We start from the raw sequence: 27,243 nt of genomic DNA on the forward strand, positions 1-27,243 counted from the left end.
ATTAGAACTGCTTCCTACCCACCCCAGGTGCCTGTTGCCACTGGCAGCAGCTGCCATCTGTAGCCCCATCCCAAGTGATCCTTCTCCAACAAAGTCTAAGCAGTACAATTGTCAGAAACCTCTCAAGTTTGTCTGTTACAGGAATTCCGTAATAGCCTTACACTTTGCAGTTACCCTAAAGTCATTTTACGTTCTGTTCAGTTTGAGCCAGACTAGGTCCAAGGCCTCTTCAGCAGCCTTCCTTCCCTGCACTTGAATTGTGTGTGGGGAGGAGAAAGCTCTGTGTCTGTCTGTGTGTGCGTGCACACAAGTGCACAGTTTGGAAGCTGTTGCTGTGGGTGAACATCTGGGTTTAATGATTTAATGATTTAATGTTTGCATGTCTATCAAGTTAACTTTGAGGGTAAAAATTTATAAAGAAAAAAAAAGAGAAAACCATGATGGTGCATGCCTGTGCTTCCGGCACCTTCAGTAAGGAGGCTGGAGTGGTAGGGAGACTGTCCTGTTAAACAGACAAACATCGTGGAGTGACAGAACCAAAGACTGCTGGAGGTGAGGTGAGTGGCCCAGACCTGCCACAGGCATGTTGTGTGACTTGGGGTTGGTGCCTCCTGGTCCTCCTCTGTGAAATGGAGCCTTGGCAGCCCCCTCCGCCATGCCTGTGCCATTGTGTGGTGCCCACACATAGTAAGTATCTTGTCTCTGGCCTCACTGCTGTCCCATATCTCCAGCATGGAGCACAGATGAGCCACCAGGGACTGCCACCGCCCTCAGAACAGTCTAGTTGATAAAGTCTGAAACAGTAACTTCTGTTCTCTGGAACTAGCTACAGTGTGCCTAGACAAGGAAGCCTCAGACCAGGAAGTTCCCAGTGTCACAGGAGTAGAACCTGGGAGTGGGTGCCTCCGTGTATGGAGAGGCCTGGGTTCACCGCCTGGGTCTGAGGGTTCCAGGGCTGTCTCTTGGCCTTTGTCACCTGCTGCAACAAGATGTGAGGGACCTACTGTGTTTATGGCAGGGACAGGGGGTGGGCAGCAGAATGGGACAAAGGCAGAGGGACTGGCCAGCACACACACTCAGAAGCTCACAAAGCTCAACTCATTCTGCAGTGCAAAGTCTAACCCTGTATGAAGTGTGAAAGTCTCTGGGTTCACCCCAGCACCTAGGGCTTTTGCTCATGCTTTCAGCCCCTTCCTTCCCTTTTACTGCCCAAAGGAGAACAAAGAATCACCTGCTGCTCTGGGTCCCCTGCCCAGCTAAAACAAGCCACACCCCTGCAGTCTCTGCAGCCCAGATCATTCTCTAGGTGTAAACTGCGTATGGATAGCATGTGATTGACAGCTCTTGGCCACCGCTTGCCCTGTCTGGTATTTTGCTTTTGAGGGCTCACCAGCCAGTGAAGGAAGGAAGCATCAGCAGGCATGTTCTCCAACAGGGTCCTCCGCCTCCTACTACCCCCTCCCCTCCGCCCCACTCAACAGGAGAGAACTTGAGTGATCCCTGGTCACCAAATGGGGGTTAGCTTTAGTCCTATGCTCTATAAAAGGGCTCTGATATCTCCTGGGGGGTGTGCCATGACTGAGCAGGATGTCTCTCTTTTCTGACCCTCACACACACTGTTAAGCTGGTTTACAAAGCCAATAGAGAGGCCGCTGAAGTGGTTACTAGCAAGAGCCCAGATCAGCTTGGGTTTACTCCAGTTCTGCGCCAAGTTAGTAGTCTGGAGGCATGTGCAAACCCTACCACACCTCAGGGAACCATTGTGGAAACCATATAAGGGTTAGCCCATCACAGTGACGCTCTCAGAAGAGCTGGCACCTCCTAGTGTTCCCAGTGGCAGGTGTGTGAGTTACTCCTCTGGTTGTTGTGCTCAAACACCCAACAGAAGCACCTGAAGGAAAGGGAGGCTGTCTGGGCTCAGATTTGAGGGTACAGTTTATCATGACAGGGAAGGCAGCAAACTTGATGTCTGCCAACAGGAAGCAGAAAGGGATGAATACTGGTGTGCTGCTCTCTTTCTGCTTAAAAAAAAAGTGTGTGTGAGTGTGTGTGTGAGTGTGTGTGTGTGTGTGTGTGTATGTTTGTGTGTGAGAGACACACCCATCACAGAGACCAGAAGAGGTTGTCAGATTCTCTGGAGCTGAAGTCATAGGTAGTTGTGAGCCACCTAATATAGATGATGGGAACTGAACCCAGGTCCTCTGGAAGAGCAAGCAAGCTCTCTTAACCACTGAGCCGACTTTCCAGCCCCTCGCTGTCTACATTTAGGGGGTCGTCCCTGTTCAGCTAACTTTCTGTTTGTACCCTCATAGACACACCGAGAGACATGTTTCTGTGGTGATTCTAAACCCAGAAGTTGGCAACCATCAACAGTATGGTCCTTGTTGCCTTTCATTCCTTCCCTTATCCCTTCAGCCCTTGCGCCAGGCTTTTGGTCACTTGCTAAGTCGAGGACCAGCACTTAGAGAATGCCTAGTCTAGGGCGGTCAGCCGGGTGACACCTGCCTTAATGAAGCTCTTCCTTGAAACCAAAGGTGACTTCCTGGAGGGGGAGACATGTAGACCAAGGCCAGAACTAGGAGCATGAACTAGGGTGTGGAAGAAGAAACCAGGGTAAGAACAGCACATTCAAGGCTAAGAGATCTGAGCATGTGACATACACCTGCCAGCCTGGGCTGCCTAATGCAGCTTTGTCTAAAATAAAAGGAGAGATGAGATGGGAGCAGGTCTGCCATTTTAAATAAATTATAAATATTCTGAAGTAAACTTACATTTTTAGGGACCTATAGGTTCCCATTGCAGTTGTAAGGCATTCTAGATCTGCCACATCCTTCCCCCATCTTCCCTCAAGGGTGGCATCCCCAACCATGATGTGACCTGTCTGGTCAAGACTGAGCATTCCATCACAGTCGCCCCTCCCCCACCCGAGTCCTGCTACAGCCACGCCCCTTCCACCCCTAACCTGGGCGGGTATCCACTCCCCAGTTTCAGAATTCTTTCATCTTAGGCTTGCATAAGCAGAATCATTCCGCAGAGAACCTTCTGGAATCGTCTTCATTCATGCATCCTAGTTCTCAGGAGATGCTCCCAGATGGTCGTGTGTGCTGGGTGGCAGTCAGGATACCCCAGCGTGTTTCACCATCCGCCCCTGGAGGACATCTGCTTGTATCTAGTTTTTTGGCTATTACAAGGAGAGCCTCTGTAAATGTTCCCATAGTGGTTTTTGTGTGGAGTATAAATTTTCGTTTTCCTGGGACAAATACCCCAATGTGTAATTGCTTGGTGGTATGGCAGTTACAGGTTTTAAGGAGGATGCCAGGCTGTTTTTCAGAGTGGCTGCGCCGTTTTCTGCTGCCATCAGCAGGGCAACGCAAGCAGAACACGCCTTCTCTGTGGTTCGCCAGCATTTGCTGTTGTCCGTCTTTTACTAACGCTTGTAGTAAGTGCATAGCACGGTCTTGTAGTAAGTATGTAGCACAGTCTCACAGTCGCTTTAATTTGCGGTTCCCTAATGGCTAATGTTGTTGAGCATTTAGTGTGTTTATTTGCCATCTGCGGATCTGCCATGGTGGTGTGTCCTGTGGCTTCTGCTGACTTTCTTATTGAACTGTTTGCTTTTCTTCTGTTCAGTTCTGTGAGTGCTTTATCTTAGGCACTAGGCCTTTGTTAGATGTGTGACTTATAAATGTCTTTCTCAGTCTGTTGCTTGCCTACTTTTCCCTTCAGTACTGGGGATTGAACCTAAGGCCTCTTGTGTTTGCTAGGCAAGCGCTCTACCACAGACCCATACCTCCAGCCTGTAGCTTTTCTTTTTATCCCCTTCCCGTGAACTTTATTAAAGGAAAAGTCTTCTTTAAACAAAATAAAGTTTTGCTTGTAAATATTTTGTTTATTTATGTGTATGGGTGTTTGCCTATAATATGTGTGCGTGTATGTATATGCATGTGGGCCTGACTGATACCTGGGAAGCCCAATAGAGGGCATTGGATTCCCTGGGACTGGAGTTCCAGACGGTTGGGAGCCCCCATATAGGTGCTGGGGACTGAACTTGGGTCTTATGGTAGAAAGGCCAGTGCTCTTAACTGAAAAATTCTTAGATTTTGGTGAGGTCCCTACATTCATTTCTCCTTCTATGGTTTGTGCCTTTGGTGTGGCGTCTGAGAGCCCTGCGCTGGATCCTGGAGGCTTCCTTCCAGTTTCTTCATGTGTGTGGTGCTGGGGATGGACCTAGGTCCCTGCACTTGCTCAGCAGGCATTCTGCCACCCACTTCTGCACCCTAGGCCTCCTACTGTTTACCAGGCCTAAGTTGCCCAAGCTGGCTATAAATTCGTTCTTTTGTCCAGGCAGGCCTTGAATTTAGAATCCTCCTGCCTCCACCTGTTTTGTTTTCTGGAAATCTTAGAGTTTTACATTTAAGGGCATGATCTTTTATATATTGTGTGCAGTGTAGTTTCTGTCAAGGTTCCTAAGTGTGTGTATGGGAAGCCGGTTGTTCTAGCACCTTCTATGAATGCTACTGATCTTCTTTTACTGACTTTTCCAGTTACCATGGTCTGTTACCACTGCATACTTACCAGGATAGCCTCTATTAAACAAGAAGAATAGCTAGGCGTGCTGGCTTGGGCCTGCAGTCCCAGCTCTCAGAAAACAGAAGCAGGCAGTCTTTGCAAAGCTAGCCTGGGCTGGGTGGTGAGAGGGATAATGCGGGCATTGGGCAGGCAGAAGAATCGGAAGTTCATTCATCCTTGGCAGCTGCCATGAGAAGGAGCTTGCTGTCCTCTTGTAGAGCTAAACACAAAACACAGACTCCATATGACACATCCTGTTCACTCCCTGCACACATTAAGAAGTGAAGACAGGGGCCACACTTGGCCGCACATGCCTTTAATCCTAGCACTCAGAAGGAAGACGCAGGTAAATCTCTGTGAGTTTGAGGCCAGTCTGGTCAGCATAGTGAGTTCCAGGGCAGACAGAGCTGTGTACAGAGACCCTGTCACAAAACAAAACAAACAAACGAAAGCAAAACAAAAAACCAAAAAACTGAAAGCAGGGACTGGAGAGATATTTGCACAGCCAGTTCCTTGCAGTGTTCTTCACAGCATCCAGAAAGTAGAAACAACCTCGCATCCCTCCTTGAATGGGAAGAAAACTATCGTTCAGCCATCGAAAGAGATGAAGCCTTAATCAGCACTATTGTGAGGCTGGACCTTGAAAACATTATCTTAGTGAAAAAAGCCAGGCATAGGAAGAGCGATTGCATGATTCCTCCTGTCCCCGGGCCTGCAATAAATAGCACAGAGAGGCAGACACTAGAAGAGGATGTGGGGAGGCTGAGTGGACAGGGAAGGGCTGTAAAAAGGCTGGGGTAGAGAGAGTGGCGATGCTTGTGCGGCTCTCAGTGTATTTAAAGATGCTGTGCTGCATGCACACTTGCCAGTGTTAAAATGATAAATACTGCATGCCTTTCACCACAGTGGGAAAAAAGCACTTTTGTTTTGTTTTGTTTTTAAATCTTGTTAGTTTTCTGAGGCAATCTCACTCACATGTGTCTCTGGCTAACCTAGAACTCAAGTCCCTTGCCTTTGCCTCCTGGTGCTGGGTTTAAAGCATGCTGCACCACACCATGCATAAGATCACTTAATCTTTAAAGCCCAGTGCATTGAGTCTGGAGAGGTGACGCAGAGGTTAAGAACATTGACTGCTGTTTCAGAGGACCTGGGTTTGGGTCCCAACACCCACATACAACTGTCTACAACTGCAGTTCCAGGAGATCCAACGCCCTCTTCTGGCTTCTCTGGGCTCTGCACACACACGTGTGCACAGACATACAAGCAGGCAAACATTCATACATAAATAAAAATCAATCCCTAAAGAATAAAACTAGTGAGGTCATGTTGGTGGGAGTGTTTCTGGGTTCTCCGTGCTCCAGCACTGGTCCGCAGGTCGCAGTTCACCGTCTGCTCTCTGTGCGGCAGACTTTAATATCAGGTGGCGAACTGTCTCCCCCTTGGGTCTGGTTCAGACAGCTCGGAACTTCTCCAAGATGGTAGAAGTTCATCCTTGCCACCTCCCTCAACTTCGTTCCCAGTGTCCCACTTATCACAGTGTCACTGAGTGTGTGTGTGCATACATGTGGAGGTCAGAGGTTGATTTCCTCAGTCACCTCCACATTATTGAGGCTGGATCTCACCATTTGCCTAGAATGCCTAACTACTGAGCTCCAGGTATCTGCCTGTCTCCACCTCCCCAGAACTGGGACTACAGACACAGGCGCCATGCCCAGCTTTTCACGTGGGTGCCCGAAGCCAACCGTGTCTTTGTGCTCACATAACAGAAAGTCAGCAACTGAGCCATCTCCCTAGTGTTACTTTTCTTCGTAGATGGAATGTCCCCCTCCATAGCCCTCATTCTCCTGGCTGTCTTCCTCAGCTGTCTGGCCCGTGCTCCATTCTGGCTACTTTTCTCCACACCCACTCTGGTCTTCTGGATCCCACCGTCTCCAAGCAGAATTACAGCCTCAAACTCAGGCTTAACCCTGGCAACCTGCCACAGCTCCTCATGACCTGCCTCCACCACTTCATCTTCCCCTCATACCCTGTCCTTGCTGCCCTCCGCCCAGCCTGTCAGCTGAATTCCAGATCTCATGTATGGGACTTCTGGTCAGAAGCCCCACAGGGCGTCTGGTGGGCACTGATGACCTCTTGCAGAGGGATCAAGTACAGGGAAGGCCGTTGCATGTGGCTGTAGCAGGCGACTGGGTAAAGGTAGGAGGAAATGAGGGCGGTTGTGGGCATGGCCTGGAGGCTCCTGGTAGGGAGAAGGCTGTAGCTGTGAGGCCCTAGTTGGTTTTCAGCAGAAAGGGACCTGGTCAGATTAGCTTTACAAAGGTCTCCCTGACCCAGCAGAAAACCAGGCAAAGATATTGAATAAACACTTAGCGGAAGAGGGCATTCTACCAGTTTCTGTGAGCATGAACGGATGCTCGGTAGACAGAGGAAGAAAATGCAAACACAACCTAGGCTGAGCTGAGCGGTGAGCTGGGCAGATCTCTCCTGTGCTGCAGAGCAGAAGTGGACAGCTCTGATGCTGCACGTGACCCATGGTAGCCCTGGACTTGCTGAGGGTGCTGGGAGCAAGGCAGTCCTGGTGCAGGGCCACTGGCATCACCCACAGATGCTGGAAACACCTGCAAGGTGTCTGCTGTGTCCCATTAGCATCCCTGCACTGCTTATGAGAGTAAAACATAAAGCTGCCAGGCTGGCCCCATGGGGCTGCCCAAGCCACCACAGCACTTCCACATGGCCGTCAGAGTGGGGGCCGGCATTCCGCAAAACGAGGCCTAGTGAGATTCATACGATACACATCTAAACACGCGTACGTAGTTTTTTTCCTTTAAAACCGTGACTTGATGTTAGGCTGTGTGCTAAAATACCTCACACACTAATATCACAGCAGAACAGTTACTATCTCTTGCCCCCCTCCTGAGGAAGAGACAGGTGATGCCATCATTCTGCACTCTCAAAAGCTCCTGGTCCTTTTCCTCCTATGCTGGGAATTTAACACAGGGCCTTGTGCATGCTGGGCAAGCATGCTACCACTGAGCTCTGCACGCCCCAGCCCCTCCCTGGTAGAGTCTAAGCCGGGGCTCTACTGTTAGACTGTCCTCCTTTTACACTTTGGTAGGGGTGAAATAAGGTCTTGCTTGCTGTGTATCCCTGGCTAGCTTGGTATTTACTATATGCTAGGGTGACCTCATATGACAATCCCACTGCTCAGCCTACTGAGTGAACCCCACATCTGGCTAATTTTTTTTTTTTTGTTTTTGTTTTTTGATACTGAGATAGGGTCTCATCTAGTGCCCCGGATGATCTTGAGTTCACTGTAGTACAGACAGCCTTGAACTTGTGATCTTCCTGACTCTTGGAACCATCATCCTTACTCCTTCCTCTTTGGTTTTGCCACCTTCGACAAAGTCTAACAGCCACTTCCTTTCCACGGGATTTGTGCTTTATCAAAATAGTGTCCTAGGCTTTTTTATTGAGACCCACCCCCTTGTAGTTCAGACCGTTAGCTCCCCATGCTGTCCTTCCAGGGACCCAGGAGATCACACCAAAGGGCGTTTGTCTTATTTCCTATGTCTGATGACTGCTCTAAACCTTTCCACGAGCCCATGGATTGGCATGCATTGCTTGTGTTGTACCCAGGAGAACACTTGCCAGGTCCCTGGTGTGTTTCCACCTGACTGGTGCTGCCAAAGTCCTCCCTCCCAAGTGCCAGCTGTGTGGCAGGGCATGTTTTGAAGTAGGTAAAGGTGCTGTGTATGTAACGTGCTGCATTTTGTGGGGTTCTTTTAAGGGTGCAAGTATATTCATGGAACACGTGTCTCTACAAAGGAAAAAACCAGGGTGCCTAGGGAGAGCGTACTCTGTTTTCCCTTTGGTACCTTTTGGCATTGGTACCATGTGACCGTGTCCTCAAGACAGGAGAGATGAAAAGGAAAGGGACAGAAGCTGGAGAGATGGCTCAGAGGTTAAGAGCTTTGCTTGCTCTTCCAGAGGTCCTGAATTGAATTCCCAGCAACCACATGCTGGCTCACAGCCATCTGTAATGAGGCTTGGTGCCCTCTTCAGGCCTGCACTGTATACATAATAAGTAAATAAATAAATTTAAAAAAAAGAAAAAAGAAAGGAAGGAAAGGAAAGGAAAGGGACAGACAAGCTCCTGTGTGACAAACCGTGATTAGTGAGTCATGCTCTCAGCACTCCTCTTAGACCTGTCTCCTGGAGCTGGTCAGAGCTGGCCAGACCGCACCACCTCCCCCACCAGAGCCCAAACTTGCTGGTCTGGTTTGGGGGGGAGGCCTACCTAACTCTGGGTGATTGCTTCCTAGGTGCCCTGCCCCCATGGGGAGGCAGTGACCAGAGACCTGGGACTTTAGGCTCTTCCAGGCCTTGTTCTGCAGCGGGAAAGAGTGGGACTGGAAGGACACAGGCAGCTCTCACCGCTTACTGGTGGTCCTCATGGTCCTCCATAGGAGCTCCACAGACCGTGCCCTGTGCTCATTGGTCCCGAGCCTGCCTTGGGACCAGACATTTTTTGGCCAGATTGCCTGCCACTGAATATGCATGGGGGCTACAGACAGTAGTAGACAGAAGTCAGATGCCGTGGCCAGGCCCAGAGGATATGTGTGGTCCAGTCTAGGCTGATAGGAAATGCTTGCTGAGCATGTACAGGAGGTGGGCTCTGGTCGTGCCCTCACACCGTGTCCTCAGAATGACAGACAGATCCTTACACTGAAAGCGATTGCACAGGAGACCTCTGCTCAGGGTCAGCAGCCAGCTGGACTTCTCAGAAGGGGGTTAGGAGCAGAAGTAAGGGAGGAGGAGGCCTCTTCCAGAGTGGCTGTTGTTAAGAATGGAGGCACTGAGCAACACTACCTCATTCAGAGCAGCTGGTTAAGGGTACAAGCATCAGGGGGAATGACCTGCCTTCGAATCCTGGCACTCAGCTTCCCTGTGTTACTGTGCTGCCTTAGGCCAGTCACATAACCTCTGTGGACTTTTCGGTTGCTTGCTGTAAAGGAGGCCTGCTAAAACAGCTGGCCTGTGCTGGACAGTGCTGAAGTGAGAGGACTTGGGCTTGAGCTCCTTGGCTCCTTGGGGTGAGCTGCTCTCCCCAGCAGGATTCATGGGGTTTTATTGGTCCCAGTCTCCCAGTCTCCGCACCACCATTCTCCCTCCCATCATCCATCTCTCCACATTCAGCTCCCCTGCTTGTACCACTTGCTACAATCCCACCAGGGAAGAAAAATGGGATGATGTTGCAAGGAGAGAGCTCTCTCAGGTTTTTAGGTGGATTTAGTCCATCACGTTGGCGCCAAACTGTTGCAAGGAGAGAGACGCTTGTTTGTCCTGACCGCCCGGCTAGCTTACACTCGAAATAATCACACAGAAATTGTATTAATTAAAACACTGTTTGGCCCATTAGCTCTAGTTTCTTATTGGCTAATTCTTACATCTTAATTTAACCCATTTCTATTAATCTGTGGATCGCCACGTGCCAGTGGCTTACCAGCAAGATTCTAAATGGCATCCATCTCAGGCTGGAGGATCCATGGCTTCTCCCTGACTCTGCCCTTCTTCCCAACATTTAGTTCTGTCTTTTCCGCCTACCTAAGTTCTGCCCTATCAGGCCCAAAGCAGTTTCTTTATTCATTAATCAATGAAAGCAATACATGAACAGAAGAACCTCCTACACCAGGGTGGGGCCCACCAGGCTCTCTAGCTACTCCCCACCTCAGAGGGCCCACATGCAGCCCTCAGTTCAGCCTTGAGGTCTCCAGAGGCCTATCCTGTACCCAGCTCCTCCCCCATTGTCTCCAGAGCACTGATCCAGTAGCCACTCCATGTGCAGCCTGGGTAAGCCCCGCCTGCTTTCCTGGGCTCTGTTATCCAACCTGTGTGTGGAGGGGGAGTTGGTAGGATGAGTGTGCCTGTTGTAGTGGAGGCAAGTCCTGTGAGACCAGGCTGTGGCTGGGGTCCCTGCCAACCTTCCCCTCTGTCCCTCAGCTATGGGCCACCCTCCCGGGCCTACTGGCTCCAGCCCCACCTCCTGCCTCCCTGCTTCCCGCCCTCTGTGGGTGGGAGCCACAGCTCCAGTTGAGCTGTTACCAGAGCTAGGCTGTTAGAGACCTTTGGGTGCAGAGCCAGCTGGCCAGTCTCAGGATACCTTCAAGCCTGTCTCTGCTCTTTGCACTGGGAGGTCTGGCCACCAGTTGCCCTTGGAGCAGTGGCCCAGGAAGCAGAAGAGAATGGTAGAGGTAAGCAGGCTGCCTACAGCCCTTAGGAGAGGGCGGGGCTGGCCACTGGAGCCAGTGTATGTGGGATGGCCACACCTTTCTTGAGTCCAGGGGTGGGGTGACTGTTGTTCCCATGTGTGAGGTGGCAGGCTCCTGGGAACTTGGTGCCTGAGCACAGGCCCCTGAACCTCTGTGCAAACATCTTCCTGGTGACCCTTGAGTGGGCTGGTGTCAGACATTAGGAGCTCATTGCTTGCTGTGCGTGGCCCTGCACTTGTGTGGGTCTTAGGGTCTAACCTTGTAGCCTGGGTTGTAGTCCTCAGTACATCCTTCAGCAGGTTTAGCAGTTGCTAGACCCAGGGATTGTGTGTATATCTGCAACCATGCGCCTACAGAGATGCTGGACTCTTATGTATCATAGCTCTTGCAGTATCTTTAGGGAGCCTCTGCCTTTTTGGGGCGAGGAAGCTCTTCATGTTTCAGAGCGGCCCACAGTGGGCTGCACAAGGGTCCCCGGCCCTTCCACTTGCTGAGCACTTTCTCCGAGCCTGGGCCTGCAAGCTACTTCCCTGAATCCCCTTTGGTGCCTCCTAAGCTTCCTCCTCCGGGCTATGTGGGTACCTGTGTTTGGGGGCAGTAACTCAGTTCCACAGTGCGCACTGACCAGCCACTGACTTGGCTGCTCGTGTGCCACAACAGCTGCCACTCATGCTCAGGACGCTATGAGGTGGAGGGGGGTGACTATGGGCTCCAGCTGATCAGGGGTTTTCAGGATGACTGTATGTATCTGGACGGCCAGCTCGTCTGTCTGTCTGTCCATGGGCTTGTTTGGTTTACTGTTGTAGGGCCTGTGATATAGCAAGTGTGTGTTGTATTAATAGCTATCACTGACTGCATGGTAGCAGAGAATCTGTGTGGTGGCATGGCAGGAGGGGGACAGACCGGGAACCTTCTTTCTGCCTCTGTTTCCTGCAGGGTTTCAGGGGAAGAATGGATGAAGCCTGATCGGTTGTCTCCAGCCCTCAGAGCTCACGAATGCTCTTAGGTTTTCTGTGGCAGATTTCCCATCTTGGGCACTATGGGGACGAGCACAGGCCAGCTGTGCCTGGCCAGATTAGAGCAGTGGTTAGCTCGGCAGCTTCTCCTTCAGCCTTACTCTGCAGTTCACCCTCACTGCCCCGGGGTGCACACAGCTAGGGAGACACTGGCTATAATGGCCCTACCCCTGGCTTCTTGAGGTTCCCAGTCGAGTGGATGAGACAAACCAGTCCTCAGACAGTGGCAGCCTATCATACTCCCCATCCCAACTCTGGGGAAGGTGACACTACCACGTATATGCTAGGAGGGGGACTGGGACCAGTGTCCTCGCTGTGTTCTTATTCAGCCATTCTTTCATGCCGCAGCAGCAGCAGGGATAGTAGCAGCAACAGCCTATGAGAGGACCGTGGCCATCCCTAGTCTACATACCTTACTTGTGTCCTAACAGGTCGGGACTGTCACAGCCTGTGGATTACAGATAGAACACTGAGGTCCAGAGCGGTTAGATGGCTTGTCCAGGGACTCCCCACTGGAATGACCGAGCTAGCACCTGGGTCTGGGCAGTCTGCTCTTGGGCCCACAGAGCCCCTGTACTGGGACAACCCTGTGCTGGGCAGTGACCAAAAGAGATAGAGCCTGTGCTAGTGGGGCTGTCCTTCTAGCAGGAAGATGTCTATAGAAGGACCACTAAGACAGAAAGGGAAGGATAATTGTAATAGACAATTCAAGGAGACGTAGGCTACCCTGGCCACTTAAAGAAAGAGGAAGGGGCCGAGCTTTGGTGATGCACACCTTTAATCCTAACAGAGGTAGAGGCAGGCTGATCTCCGTGAGTTCGAGGCTAGCCTGATAATAGAAAGTGAGTTCCAGGACACAGAGAATCCCTGTCTCCAAAAACAAAACAAAACAAACAAAAAAGTAAGCTGGCAGTTCTGAGCAGAAGACACTGTGGATACAGAGCTGTGACAAGCGTTGATGTATCTAATTTGGATGGAGGACGGCAAAGGGCGGGGACAGGTGTGAGGTGCAGGCCTTAGCAGGTAGGAGTCGTGTGGGTAGCTCACTTCACACTCCCTCCTCATGGCAGCCTCTCTGCTCTTAGGTCTGGTCATTGTCAACAGTTGTCTCTGTCCCTGCTATTGTCCCGTAGACCCCTTAGGTATTACCTGTGGAGTGGAGGAGACCTTGGGCAGGGCGGAGCTAGGCCCACTGAGAAGCTGGAGACTGATGGGGTGCTAGAATCCCTTCTTGCTGAGACAGACCTGGCGCTGGAGGTCTGTGAGCAGCTGATTTCACCTTTGTGAGCCTCAGTTTCCTTGTTTAGGGAAGAGGATTCCCTACTCTTCCAGGTCTGTTTGGGGACCCATGGTGACCATGGTGTGCCTGACATATGCCTGCTCCAGCTCCAGCTGTGTGAGCCACCAGTGCAGCAGACCATAGCTGTAGACAGGGTGGCAGTACCGTGCTCGGGTGGTCAGCACTCGGGAGTGATAGATAGACTGAGGCCAGTGGGCCCAACCAGATGCTAAGGTAAGCTGTGCCAAGCAAGTGAGGCCTGTAGAGTTCACATCCCATGCCCTGGCACCATCTTGCCATCTTGGTCTTTAGAGTGAGCATAACATACCCACTCTGCCCACTCAACAGCCCCCAGGGGTCCTGTCTACCTTACCTCCTGCTGGATTGCCCAGCCATCTCCCTGGTTCCCTGTTCCCACCCCTCCCCTGCCTGAACCCTTCCTGAAGCTCCATCCCACTCGGGAAAGACCTTGCTGTGGCTCACAAGGCTCTACCCAGTCTCCCAGCACTAGCCTGTGTTGCTTACCCAGCTGTCCTCTCGCTCGCCCAGCCTTAGTTTACCCCCAGCTGCCCCTTTTTCAGAGCACAGGTCCTCTTTGGACAAGGCCTCACTCAGTGAGAACTTGACTAACGGTTCCTCAGAGCCTCTGAGCCTGTCTTTATTTCCTCTCAGAACTTAAGTCTGCCCTGCAGACCTTGGGTGGACCTGGTTTATTGACAGTCACCTTTCCCTAGTGTGAACCCTGCAGAGCTGTGGGTTAGGCAGACTCCACCTCAGTTGTCACTCAAATGGACTGATAGGCAGGTGAAGGCTAGTAGCTATGATAGGTCACTTACAAGTGGGGGTGGGCTGGTGAGGGGGAACCAGGTACCATCTAGAAGTTCCAAGGACTCCCTGGAAGAAGTGGGACCAGAGGGAGAGGCTGGGGAGAGTGGGGAGCATTAAGGTTACATAGATAGGAGCTGTGGACTGACAGCAGAGCTGACTGGGAGGAAGTAGGCATGGGCTCAAGGCAGGAACCACACACCACCACCCCGTTGTCAGCTCAGTCCTGAAAAGCAGAGGGTGCACTGAGGTAGGGAGGGCTCTTTTGGAGCTGGTGGCTCATTCCTTATGGGAGTATGGGAGGAGCATTTGCCTCTCAGTAAAGGTTGGAGTAGAGCAAGGGGTGCAGGGGGTAACTGGAAAATGTGAATATCCCACAGCTTGAAGAAGTCAAGACATTAAAAAAAGAACAAAGCTGAAATAAGCATTTCAAAATATAGTACAGTTTTGGTGCACATCTTTAATCCTAGCACGGGGAGACAGAGGCAGGTGGATCTGTGAGCTCAAGGCCAGCCTGGTTTACAGAGCGAGTTCTAGGACAGCCAGAAACCCTGTTGCAAACAAAACAAAAAACCAAATGTGTATTACAGTTTTTAGTATGTGTCTTTGGCTGGGTGGAGCTGCCTGTCATACTGCTCCATCTGTCTGTCTTACTAGTCAACCCTTTACATTTAGGGTCCAGTAAGATACTCCCAACACTGGCTCAGAATAGCCCCTACCCTGAGGCTTCTGGGAGCCAGGGGGCTTGTGTGGTGACTTCCCAGGGCCACAGGTCCCTCATGATAGTGATGGCCATGTCAGCACTAGAGCAAAATGAAGTCCATTTGTGACAGGGATGGGTTTTCAGGCATCTTTTCTGTGCTCAGCTGTCTTACCAAAGGTCCTGGGAGGGGTGGCCAGGAGGCCCATTCCCCATGGGACCAGGACAGCCTTGGTAGGAGGTGCAGTCCAACCCCTGCAGTGCCAGCGCAGGAGAAGAGAGGCAAGGTCTGGAGCCAGGGAGGTAGAGGCAGCATGGTGGTCAAGCCCAGGCTGTGGTGCTTCCCAGGTTCAAATCCTGGCAGCCTCTCACTGGCTGAGTACCTGGACAGGGGATTTCTTTCTGGAGTCTCAGTTTCCTTCCAGACAACTGGAATGAGGACTGTGCAGGTGGCATGGGACTGGGCACCGCAGTCAGGGTCTGCCTATGCCAGAAGGAGGGGCCACAGGCCCTGGAAGGCATCCTGCTCTGATGTCTACCCTGACTTTGCCCCTGGCTAAGTGAGGACCCTCTGCCTCGCTTTTCTTATTTAAGGCATGTGTTCATGGCCTCTTCTGGATCAGGAGCAAAGGTTGAGGGATGCTGGGTAAAGTGGTTCAAAGAGAAGTGGCACACAGTAGGTGCACATTCCTGCTGCCTACTGTCTTCGCCATGGTGATCAGGGTTGAGCACTCCTAGCTTTGGTGCTAGAGGCTCTGGGCCATTCCCTAGGGCCATGCTTGTTTTGTATTCTTCATGACTCCTTGTAAAAGCTGCTGGAAGCAGCTACTGTCATCACCATCTTAACGAGGAAACTGAGGCCTGACTGAGGCACTCTTTCCCTGGGGTCCCACACTGAGCTTCCTAGCATGAGCTGTGGGCTGGGTCTTCACAGATAGAAAAATTAGGTCATGCCGTGCTAGCTAGCCTCAATGGGTTTTGAGGCCTGGGCTGCAGAACTCTGAAGTTCCTAACCCACAAGGTCAGGAGCTGCCTATGAGAGCCTGGGTGTGGCCTACACCAGGTCTTTATAAACATGGCCAGTTCCTCTGTTTGTCCTTCCCTCCATATGCTGCCCAAAGGAAGGGGTGGCCCAGGCAAATATCCGGAGGTGTGCCCTTCCGCCTTCTGCAGGGTCACAAGTGGCTGCAGTGTGCTAGGGGGCTTGTAGGTTATGGGTGGGGTCTGTGTGTGGGAGCACAGGAAGGCACTGCCCCATCTCCCCCACTTTTCCATCCTGAGCGCCTCCCTAGGTTTGGTGAGAGATCACAGTCTGGGAACTGCCTTGGGCTGCCTGGGTGTGGGACGGGGGAGCACAGAGTAGAGCCAAGAGTTCAAGATAGGGAGCAAGCTAGACACCAGGTCACAGCGCCTGCCTCCACACCGTGCCAGGCAGCATGAGGTGTGCCTCTGTTGGGGTTGTAGAGACAGGTCTAGCTTCATGGAGGCCCAGGAAGGGGTCTGGGTAGTCTTGGTGCAGAGGTCAAGGTGATAGGGATGGGCCAGGCAGGAAAGGCTGGGAGGAGGGGTACATGGTGCTGTACGGATAGAGAAGACTGGAAGCCAGAGATGCCCATTCTGCCCCAGCTGTCCCAACCCTTAGCCAGAACCTCTGGACCAGCTGGGAAAACCCTGTCCAGACCTAGGGCTAGCCACCTGCTGGCCTCTTGGGATCAGTTGAGACAGGCTGGCTGCTGAGTGGTCCCCCCCCCTCCACACACACACACACAACCTGCCTCTCACTTGGCTGTGCTGCCAAACCGGTTTCCCTGGCTTCCTGCCCATTAATGTCCTTGTGGGCTGAGCTAGTGGCTCCCAAAGAAAGAGAACTGTGCCAGAAGGTGGGGCTCCCTGAACACTTCCTCAGCTAGGGCTGGGGCTGGGTGCTGGCCCTGTACCTCCCTCAACCCTGTCAGGTACTGGGAAGCCAAGTTGGAGGAAGATGGAAGTCCTCTGTGGCACACTTTGGTTCTTTGGGCCTCCATTCATGGGCGACTCTATAGGAAGCCTCCCGTTGGCCATCCCTCCGTGGCTGGTAGCACTTTGTCAGCCCAGTCCCTGCCCGTGTGCTCTGCCACTATCTAGGGACCGGTCTGTCTGTCCCACATGGACACCTGAGTGGGTCATAGGTTGTCATCATCTCCCACACTAGCCAGCCAGGGTACAGAGGGGGTTAGTGAATGAATCGGTGATGGTCTTTTTTTCCTTTCTTGCAGATGATTAACTCAAAGCCCCAGGAGGAGACGTCACCCACGCAAGGGTGTTTTTAGTCCAGCCAGCTTCAGACCAGGTCTGTGCGACTGCAGGGCTCCTTCCGTAGGCCAGTCTTCCTGGCATGAGGGGTAAGAGAGAGGGGCAGAGGAAGGGGTGGCTTCCTCTGTAGGGTGCTGCCATCATCCTCTCCTCCAGCTGGAAAGGAACCTAGGGCCTCCTGCTTACTGCGCAGAGCTCCACCGCTGAGCTACAGCCCAGACCTTTTGTATTTTATTCTGAGTCCCTCTCAACAATTGTCCAGAGTAGCCTGAATTCACTCTCCACCCTAGGAGAGCTTTGAGCTTGCCGCCCTCCTGCCTCCTGCATAGCTGAGACAGCAGGACTGATGCCAGCCTGTGGCCCTGGCCGGGCTCATCCTTGGACTCATTGTCGTTGGTATTATTTGCTTTTAATTTATTTTTTAAAAATTATTAGTTTTTAATTTTATGTGGGTGTTTTGCCTGCATATAATCTGTGCATCATGTGTTCCTGGTGTCCAGATCAGAAGAGGGCATCAGATTCCACTGGAACTGGAGTTACAGACAGTTGTGAGCCACGGTGTGGGTGCTGGGAATTGAAACCAGGTCCTCGAGAAGAGCAGTCAGTGTTCTTACCTGCTGAGCCTTCTCTTCAGCTTCCCATCCCTGTTTTTGAGACAGGATCTCTCTATGTAGTCCTAGCCTAGAATTTAGTATGTAGACCTGGCCTTGAACTCACAGAGATCCACCTGCCTCTCCCTCCAAGTACTAGGATTAAAGATCTGTGCCACTATGCCTGGCTCAAGGCTTTTATTTGTGGCTGGTACTATCTAAGTGCCCAATTGAAGACCCAGGCCCTAAATATAGGGTAATGTCACATTGTGGAGGGGCATCCCTTGTGTCTATAGCCACTGGTTGTGGTGACCAGACTGGAGGTGGGGACTGCTCACACTGGCATACTCACAGTGTACCAGGCCCAAGGCTGGACCAGGAGGGCTGTGTGACTGAGCTAGTTTAGGCACTGTTAGCACGAGAGAAGTGGAGACAAAAGACACTGCGCACACAGGTTCCCGTGGGTGGAGGACGTCTGAAGGTGATGTGATGGCCGGTAGGCTATGTGGTTGTGGGGCGCGGTGATAACTGAAGGAGGAAAGGGAGGGAGCTCGGGGAATAATAGGGAAAGGTGTCCCAGCCCTGAAGTATGAAAGCTTATGGGAAATGTGGAATGGGCTGCATGAGGTCTCTGGCCACAAGAAGGGTGCTAGCTGTAGCTGTGAGTAGGAGGCAGCTGAGTCTGACCCGCTAGCTCAGCAGTTCTCAACCTGTGGGTCGCAACACCTCTGGGCTTGATTGACCCTTTCACGGGGGTCACCTAAGACCATCCGAAGACACACATTACAGTTCATAACAGTAGCAAAATTACAGTTATGAAGTAGCAACAAAAATAATTTTGTGGTTGGGGTCACTACAACATAAGGAACTGTAATTTATTTAGTTAGTTATTTTTGTTTTTCAAGACAGGGTTTCTCTGTGTCTCTTTGGCTGCCCTGGAGCTCACTCTGTAGACCAGGCTGGCCTCGAATTCACAGAGATCCACCTGCCTCTGCCTCCCTAGTACTGAGGTTAAAGACGTGCATCACCACCGCCCAGCTGAGGAACTGTATTAAAGGGTCTCAGTGCTAGGAAGGTTGAGAACCACTCCTCTGGTTGCTGGTGAGGAACCCACAAAAGTAGAGGGCTCAGGAAGAGACTACTGCCCCCTGCTGGTATTTGGGAGAGAGAGCTGCTGAACCTGTCAGGGCAGAGACAAAGTGACAGACCACCTGCCTCTGGTCCCACCTCCCTTGGCTTCCCTCCTGCAGGTGCCTGTGAGAGTCCAAGCCACCCACGTTCGCACACTTGCTGTGCTAGGGCCCTGGAACCATGTTTGGAAAGAAGAAGAAGCGGGTGGAGATCTCGGCCCCATCCAATTTTGAACATCGTGTGCACACGGGCTTTGACCAGCATGAGCAGAAGTTCACAGGACTGCCCCGCCAATGGCAGAGTCTGATTGAGGAGTCAGCACGCCGACCCAAGCCCCTCATCGACCCCGCCTGCATCACCTCCATCCAGCCTGGCGCCCCCAAGGTAGCCATCACCATTCCTACCCCACAGCCATGCTGCCATAGCGGCCCAACCCTTCAGTCTTGGCCTCCTTACAGAACCATCTCTGTAACTTAGTGCCAGCCTTCCACCCACCAGCCCCATCCAGGAAGTCCATGCTGGCCCCAGCACCACACACTCAACCATGGTCTCCCCAGTGCTTCTGACGTAGAAGACAGCCCCCTTCCAGACAGCTGCATCCCAAGGGCTGAAAGGGAGCAGCTGAGGCAAGTGGGAGCAGGAGAGAAGCTGTGGTCCCAGTGAGGCGCCACTGTCATTCAGTTTTGTGGGGCTTTTCCCTGTCATCCTGAGCAAAATGGCAGAGCTGAAATGGGACCTGAGGTCTGAATCCAATATCTCTCCCTACCCTTCCTCCACCTCCATGTGCAGTGAGAAATTGTGGTCTTCTTGCCCGGCACAGGCTGTAGCCACACAGGCCTAGGGATAAGAATGCCCCTGCTGGGCCTACTGAAGCCAACTTTGGAGCTGGATTCAGTCCACGGGTGGTGGGGCCCAGGGGTGGGTAGAGTTGGGTGTTCCTGTGGTCAGCAGTCTGGGTGCCTGGCACTGCAGCTGACTCATCCTCTCCCAGCCACCAGCCCAGGCCTGGCAGGAAAGAGGCAGAATCAACAGGGTGTCCACGGCCACAGTGCTTGGGCCCAGGCGGGCATCTTGTTGTTTCTGTAGCCCTTGCAGGGTCATGTGAGAGCCTCACCTTCTCTCCATTGCTTGAAAAGCCCCTCTTGTGATCTGACTCTATGTGGACTTCTCATGTATGACCCGGGCCAGCTGGGAGCCAGCAACTGCCTCTGAAGCAGCCCTGCATTTCTGGTTCTGGTCCCCAGACAGCCCACCCCAGGCCCTCCCATGGCCCATGGGACTCTGTAGCCATTTCTCACAGGTTATATCCATGCTAGATGTCCCCAAAATTTCACCCCGCTCCTTGCAGCCTCCATCCCTCCACACCTCCACTTCAGCCTGCAATGGGATGACACTGGCCCTGATTCACATGCGGACACGACCCCAAGTCTAATTCCAAAGCCTGGCAGGTGTCCACTGAATGAAAAAAGAAATAAAAAGGAGGGCATGACTGCTGCCAGGTGTGGTGGGGAGAATGTTCGTTGTAGATTTGAGGGAGAGCATAGCCAGAGTGGACATGCCTGGGCCATGTGAGGAGAGCGGGAGGAGAGAGCCAGGAGACCAAGCGGCCAGGAGGGTGAAAAGTAAAAAAGGTAAAAAGGCCGGCTCAGCCCAAATGGCTGGATTATCTAGGGAAGGGCAGCTGGGGGAAGGACTGCCCAGCCCCTGGGCTGGAGAAGTTTAGGGTAGGGGGCAGGGTATGGCAGCCAGAAGGACCCTGTAAGAGGTAGGCAGTGAGGGATGCTGGGAGAACCTGGTAGCCAGGTCAGCTTCTGGGTGTTAAATAGTAACCTCAGCTATTTGTCTGGGGTTTGAGACCTAGCATCCACTTTTCTTTCTTGGCTCCCTGCACAAGGCCAGGCCTCCGTCAGGCAGGCAGGCAGGCAGGCAGGGCCCCAGACAGGCTGGAACCACAGGTTGTTCCTGTGAACTCAGCATACCCTCCATCTATTAGAGGCCATCCAGGTCCTGTCTCTGCCTGCCACCTGGGGGCAGTGGTGGGACAGCTCCCCAACCTCCGTGTGTGTGTGTGTGTGTGTGTGTGTGTGTGTGTGTGTGTGTGTGTGTGTGTGTGTGTGTGTGTATCTGTCTGTCTGTGTGTCAGTGTGGTGTGTGTGTGTGGTGTGTGTGTGTTCTGCTTCCCTCCTCCCTTCCTCCCAGCTGATGAAGGCCGAGACATAGCATAGGTGGGACCCTAAATAGCAGCAAGAGCACTCAGTCCTTGGAAGCTAACGGGGTACAGCAGCCTGGTGGGTGCACAGCCATGTCAGCTGGCACTAAGGGCCCACAGGGAAGAAGGAAAGAGCCAGAGATCTGTGGGGCTAGCATTTAAGCTAGGAGTTAGAGAGGCCTCAGAGACCTGGCAGAGGGAGTGAGGCCGCAGTGGAGACGTTTGGAAGATGTAGGTTGTGGGCAGGACAAAAAGCTGCTGGGTGCATGTCTGGTGTACTGGGAAAACCGAAGAAGCTGTGTGCCTGGGGCTGAGAGTATAGAGGAAACATGGTGGCCACAACTCAGTAGGGGCAGGGACGTGTGAGGGCTGGTGGTTCAGGGCATATTCCAGTTGATATTTGCCACACAGCTCCCAGGCCTCCTGGCCTTGACTTTAGGCTGTGGGCTTTCTATTCTACACCCCTCCTTTGCCCTAGGGGATCACAGTGCATGGTTTGAGGGTTAATGATGCTGGCAGCCTGCAAGAGAGGAAGTGCTGAGCCAAGTGGCCTGTAATTTGCAGCTTTTGTGGGTTGATTACAGGCTGTGTTTACTTCCCTCGCCCCAGTCCACAGGGCAGAACCTGCCATCAGGCTGGGAGCCAAGGAAAGTCAAGAGGCACTTGGGGGAGACCCCAGAGCGGGTGATGGGCCTGAGAGCAGTTCTTGGGGCACTGTAAGGTCCCTGTCACCCCACCTCATCGTCACCACACCATCACATCACTCGTCTCTGTCTTGTTTTCGTGTTGTATTGTCTTGTTTCTGTGTCGGATGCCACCTGTGTTCCCTCCTTCCTGGCCTTACCCTGCCATTGCCTGGACCCCAGACCATCGTGCGGGGCAGCAAAGGCGCCAAGGATGGGGCCCTCACGCTGCTGCTCGACGAGTTTGAGAACATGTCGGTGACGCGCTCCAACTCCCTGCGCAGAGACAGTCCACCACCACCTGCGCGTGCCCACCAAGAGAATGGAGTGCTGGAGGAGCGGGCAGCCCCAGCCAGAGTGGCCGCAGACAAGGCTGGAGGAAGAACCCGGGCCACAGGCCACAGCGAGGCAGGCAGTGGTGACAGGCGGCGTGCGGGGCCGGAGAAAAGGCCCAAGTCTTCGAGGGAGGGCCCAGGAGGGCCCCAGGAGGCCTCCCGAGATAAGCGCCCTCTCTCGGGGCCTGATGTTAGCACCCCCCAGCCTGCCAGTCTGGCCAGCGGGGCGAAACTAGCAGCTGGCAGACCTTTTAACACATACCCACGGGCTGACACGGACCACCCACCCCGGGGTGCCCAGGTAACCCCTCCCCAACTTCAGCATCTCAGTGTCCTCTTCCCTTGCTTCCCTTTCCCCAGCCGCATCCCAGTTCCTTGTGCCTTTCTCATCCTGACCGTGCATGTCTGTCATCCAGCTGGGGAGCTAATGCAGCCTCCACTCATAACACCTCCTTTCTTCCTTTGCAGGGGGAGCCACACAACGTGGCCCCTAATGGGCCATCAGCCACGGGCCTGGCTGCCCCTCAGTCTACATCATCCTCCCGGCCTCCCACCCGAGCCCGTGGTGCTCCCAGCCCAGGCGTGCTGGGCCCCCATGCCTCTGAGCCCCAGCTGGCTCCCCCAACACGTGCTCTTGCTGCCCCTGCTGCACCCCCTGCCCCTGGGCCCCCTGGACCCCGCTCACCACAGCGGGAGCCCCAGCGAGTGTCCCACGAGCAGTTCCGGGCTGCTCTGCAGTTGGTAGTGGACCCAGGGGACCCACGTTCCTATCTAGATAACTTCATCAAGATTGGTGAGGGCTCCACAGGTATTGTGTGCATAGCCACCGTGCGCAGCTCAGGCAAACTGGTGGCTGTTAAGAAGATGGACCTACGCAAGCAGCAAAGACGTGAACTGCTCTTCAATGAGGTAGACACAGTCCGGGAGCCCAGCACTGTCCTCCCCTCATACCTGTCCCCACCCAGCCCAAGGCTCCTGTCTGTGCCTTTGTCCCACTAAGTGCCCATGACCCAGGCTGACATGTTCAACTAGCCCTGTGTTCTCCCTTCCAGACCGCTTCTCTCACAGTCCCTGTCTCTGGGAAACCCATCATACCTCACTCTGGACCACAACCCAGTCCCCAGTCCCCCTTTCTCCAGTCTCCCCTGGACATTCTGTAGGTGACATCCAAGAGAGGATTCTGACACTGAAGCCTTCACAGGCCTTAGTGTGTCTCCGTAGTCTAGCCCTGTTGTTGCTGTTGCTGTCTTACTCTTCGGCTCTTTTACTCCTTGTTGTTTGGGGGGGGGGGGGCTGCCACTCAGCTCCCAGATAAAACACATGGAGGCTTATCCTCTCATAATTATGAGTGCCGGCCTTAGCTGGGCTTGTTTCTAACCAGCTTTTATTAACGTAAATTATCCTGCCTACCTTTTACCTTTGGGCTTTTTCCTTTTCTTACTTCTGTATGTCTTACGTTCACGCTTACTCTGTGGCTGGCTGGGTGATTGGTCCCTAGTGTCCTCTCCCTGTTCTCTTCTTGCTCTTCCTCTCAGATTTCTCCTCCCATGTATCCTCTCTGCCTGCCAGCTCTGTCTATCCTTTCTCCTGCCTTGCTATTGGCTGTTCAGCTCTTTATTAGACCAATCAGGTGGTTTAGACAGGCAAAGCAACACAGCTTCACAGAGTTAAAACAAATGCAACATAAAAGAATGCAGTCCATCTTTGCATCATTAAACAAATGTTCCAGAGCATAAACAAATGTAACACATTTTAAGCTAATATTCCACAGCACAGCCTCTTGCCCTGTTATAGCCTATTCCCGTCTAGCCCACAGCTAAGCGCTTGGTTCAACCCCACTTCTGATTCTGAGTGTCAGCATCTTGGCATCCAACACAAAGGCAGAGAGGAGTGTATGTAGGATTGACAGGTCCCTCCTGTCAATAGGAGGCCCCAGGTCCCCTCGGAGGCTGTCCAGCTGCTTGTCTATCTCCTAGCTCTTCCTCCCCAACCTTCACCTGTTCTCACACCACATCCCAGTGCTCCATCCACACCAGGAATTCCTTGTTATGCTAAACTGGTCCTTGTAAGCATAGTATTCCCTACCACACCCTCAGCTCCTAGACCTTTCCCTCGCCAGTCGGTCCTTCGTCTAGCTCTCCATTCACCTTCCCCTGCACATACACCTTTTAATTTAGCTTTTCTTCTTACCTGCTTGTCCTCTTTTCCTCTGCGTCCCCCTGATGGTCAGGACACTCAAAGACCAGCCAGGACCAATCAGGATTAGAGAACCTGCATGGTGGGATGGGGATCAGGGTGTACTCCTAGAATGGAGGGGTATGCCTCAGGCTGCCTTCAAGGTATTTTTGACTTTGGAGAAGGGGACAGCTGGAGTGATCCAGTTTGCCCCAGTGCAGCCTGCTAGAAGGCAGTGAGGCTGGCTGGCGCCAGCTGTAGAAAGAGAGCCAATGCCCAGGGTCCCATACTGGCTCTGCCCTGCGCAGGTGGTGATCATGCGGGACTACCGGCATGAGAACGTGGTGGAGATGTACAACAGCTACCTGGTGGGCGACGAGCTCTGGGTGGTCATGGAGTTCCTGGAGGGAGGCGCCCTCACTGATATTGTCACCCACACCAGGTACTACTGGGCAGCCTGCTGGCTCGTGTGCTCCCAGGGGTGGAGCTGGGACCCTTCAGCCTCTGGTAATAGACAAGTCCCTCCAGAGTGTGGGTGGGGCAGTGAAGTCAGGCTCACAGGATGGGGGTCATCTTAGCTCCCCCAACCCCTATTGAGGCAGGTCCTTGTGACCTCTTCATGTCCTGAAGCAGAGTAGGGACCTCTCAGCTCCCCACCCTCACCCCAGGGCTGGACGTTCCCAGCAGGGCCCTGTCTGCCCAGTTGCTCCTTCTTCCCACGCAGGATGAACGAGGAACAGATTGCCGCCGTGTGCCTGGCTGTGCTCCAGGCGCTGTCTGTGCTCCACGCCCAGGGCGTCATCCACCGGGACATCAAGAGTGACTCCATCTTGCTGACCCACGATGGCCGGGTAAGTGGGAGAGTGGCTAGATGTGGGAAGTGGCTTTTGTCATTTCTTTTGCCTTTCAAGACAGTTTCTTTGTGTAGCCCTGGCCATTCTGGAGCTCCTGTTCTGTAGACCAGGCTGGCCTTGAACTCAGAGACCTGCCTGCCTCTGCCTCCCAAGTGCTGGGATTAAAGGCCTGCGCCACCAAGGCCCAACAGCTTTTCATCTTTTTGACAGAACAGCTTGAAGGAGAAAAGTGTTGCATTGTGTTTTGTTTCTGAGCATTTCAGAGGTTTCAGTTTCAGTCCATCATGGTAGAGTAGACTGGAGCCAAGCAGCTCCGGTCTTAGTGGCCAGGAAGCAGAAGAAAACTTGTGCCAAGGTCTCCTTCCCTTCATTCAGCCTATAGAGCAGAGCCACCCAAATGCAGGGAGCCCTTGCCCCAGTTAATCCTCCCTGGAAATGTCCTCAAGCACCCCAAAGCAAGACACCTCTCAGCCTTCTCCAGCCGACCGTCACCATCACAGCCAGAGCTGGGGTCCCTGCCCTGCCCTACCCCCCCACTCCCCCCACCCCCACTCTCTCCCCACTCCCCCCACCCCCACCCCCCGCTTCTGCTGCTGCTAGGGTGGCAGCTGAGCCTTTGTTTGGTGACTAGGAGAACAACTGACTGACCTGTTCCTCACAACAGCCCAGAGAAGGGTCCAGATTGGTGGAGAGCACCGCCCTGACAGAACTGGAAGTTAGAGACCTGCCCGGGACCAGAGAAGAAGGGCTGAGGCAACAGCCCTTCTAGCCAGGCAGCTGGCCTGGAACTTGCTGTGTAAACTTGGCGGCCTTGAGTTCACAGAGACCCTGGCTTTTGTTTGTTATTTGAGACAATGTCTTCTGTGTCTCCCCACTGCCTGGTACCTGCTACACTGCCCCAGGCTGGTTTCTCCTGCTTCAGACTCCAAGAGATTAAGGGCCTGCGCCACTGTCTCTTCCTCCAGACAGGACCCCCCCAGGGCCTTGTTGTCCTGGCCCTCAACTACTGGACACCTGTGCCAGGTTTGCTGTGCACTGAATGTCGACCTCCTTCCTGGTCCTTGTGTCATCCTGAGTGCCTCCCTCATGTTAGCAAGCCAGATAACAATCTGAACCTGTGGTGTGAAGCTGACTTTGCTGGCTTCCCCTCTTTAAACTGAGGTCTTGACTCTGAATCTGGGGCCATGGTTGAGTCAGGTAGTACCCATAGTCTGAGGGACATGAGTTCTGGGGGCCAGAAGAGCCATACACATCAAGAGTCCAGAAAGGCCCACGGCCCCAAGAGGATGTGAGTCCTAGCTACTAGTTATGGCAGAGGTGCGCTCCCCCAGCTACTAGTTATGGCAGAGGTGCGTTCCCCCAGCTACTAGTTATGGCAGAGGTGCGTTCCCCCTAGGTACTAGTTATGGCAGAGGTACGCTCCCCCTAGGTACTAGTTATGGCAGAGGTGCGCTCCCCCTAGGTACTAGTTATGGCAGAGGTACGCTCCCCCTAGGTACTAGTTATGGCAGAGGTACGCTCCCCCTAGGTACTAGTTATGGCAGAGGTGCGCTCCCCCTAGGTACTAGTTATGGCAGAGGTGCGCTCCCCCTAGGTACTAGTTATGGCAGAGGTGCGCTCCCCCAGCTACTAGTTATGGCAGAGGTGTCTAGCCCCTCTTACTCTTGTGCTCTGTCTCTATCTTGCTTTCTCTCTCTCACATACAGACACAGGCTGGACTGTGTTCCTCTTGAACCAATAAATAGCACTTTCTCCCACTAGGTCCAAGGGCCAAGATCCCTGGGCTTTCAGAGCCAAGCCTATCTTGGTCCCTGCTGAGCCTTCACTGTGCAGGCCTTGAGCCACATCCACTAAGACCCTCAGGATACCTTCGAGCTCTGCCGGGGGGAGCAGAGCCCTCCCCTGCCACTCAGTGGAGCCTCTGTGTCTGAAGGCTGCCAGGTAGATGGGCACCTCTGACCTATAGCCCCTGTCTGCCCAGGTGAAACTGTCCGACTTTGGGTTCTGCGCCCAGGTGAGCAAGGAGGTGCCGAGAAGGAAGTCACTGGTGGGCACACCCTACTGGATGGCCCCAGAGCTAATCTCCCGCCTTCCCTATGGTCCAGAGGTAAGCCCAGTGGTGGCCCCCTACCCAGTCCTGAGCAATGTGTGTATGAAGATGGCCTGAGTTTCCTGGCTGGTGATGAGGAAGCCCCTGTTGCTAGGGAAAGGGTGCCGCCTTCATTCTGGCTGTAGGAGCCACCTGGGCCTGCCACTAGATGCTATGCCCTGTCTAGCCCTGAGGTTTCCTCCCTATCAGTCAGCAAACTTGATTTC

General features: G+C 53.2%; 1 protein-coding gene across 5 annotated transcripts in view; it reads left to right on the forward strand.

Annotated features, from left to right (window-relative positions):
* Pak4 (p21 (RAC1) activated kinase 4) overlaps nt 1–27,243 on the forward strand; it is a 41,287-nt gene that overhangs the window by 12,329 nt on the left and 1,715 nt on the right. For 2 of the 5 annotated variants that reach the window (XM_087907222.1, XM_087907225.1), the window contains exons 2-8: nt 16,914–16,987; nt 18,791–19,055; nt 21,747–22,199; nt 22,367–22,807; nt 24,382–24,515; nt 24,798–24,924; nt 26,909–27,034. In XM_087907222.1, the coding sequence (XP_087763348.1) occupies nt 18,852–19,055; nt 21,747–22,199; nt 22,367–22,807; nt 24,382–24,515; nt 24,798–24,924; nt 26,909–27,034 (1,485 nt within the window). In that variant the 5' untranslated portion in view covers nt 16,914–16,987; nt 18,791–18,851. Of the gene's footprint in view, nt 1–10,659; nt 10,821–16,913; nt 16,988–17,227; nt 17,347–18,790; nt 19,056–21,746; nt 22,200–22,366; nt 22,808–24,381; nt 24,516–24,797; nt 24,925–26,908; nt 27,035–27,243 lie in introns of those variants that run through there. The other 3 variants (XM_087907223.1, XM_087907227.1, XM_087907226.1) reach the window with 3 other exon arrangements.

The sequence above is a fragment of the Myodes glareolus genome, chromosome 1, assembly GCF_982192425.1.
Source record: "Myodes glareolus chromosome 1, mMyoGla1.1, whole genome shotgun sequence".
Lineage (NCBI taxonomy): Eukaryota > Metazoa > Chordata > Mammalia > Rodentia > Cricetidae > Myodes > Myodes glareolus.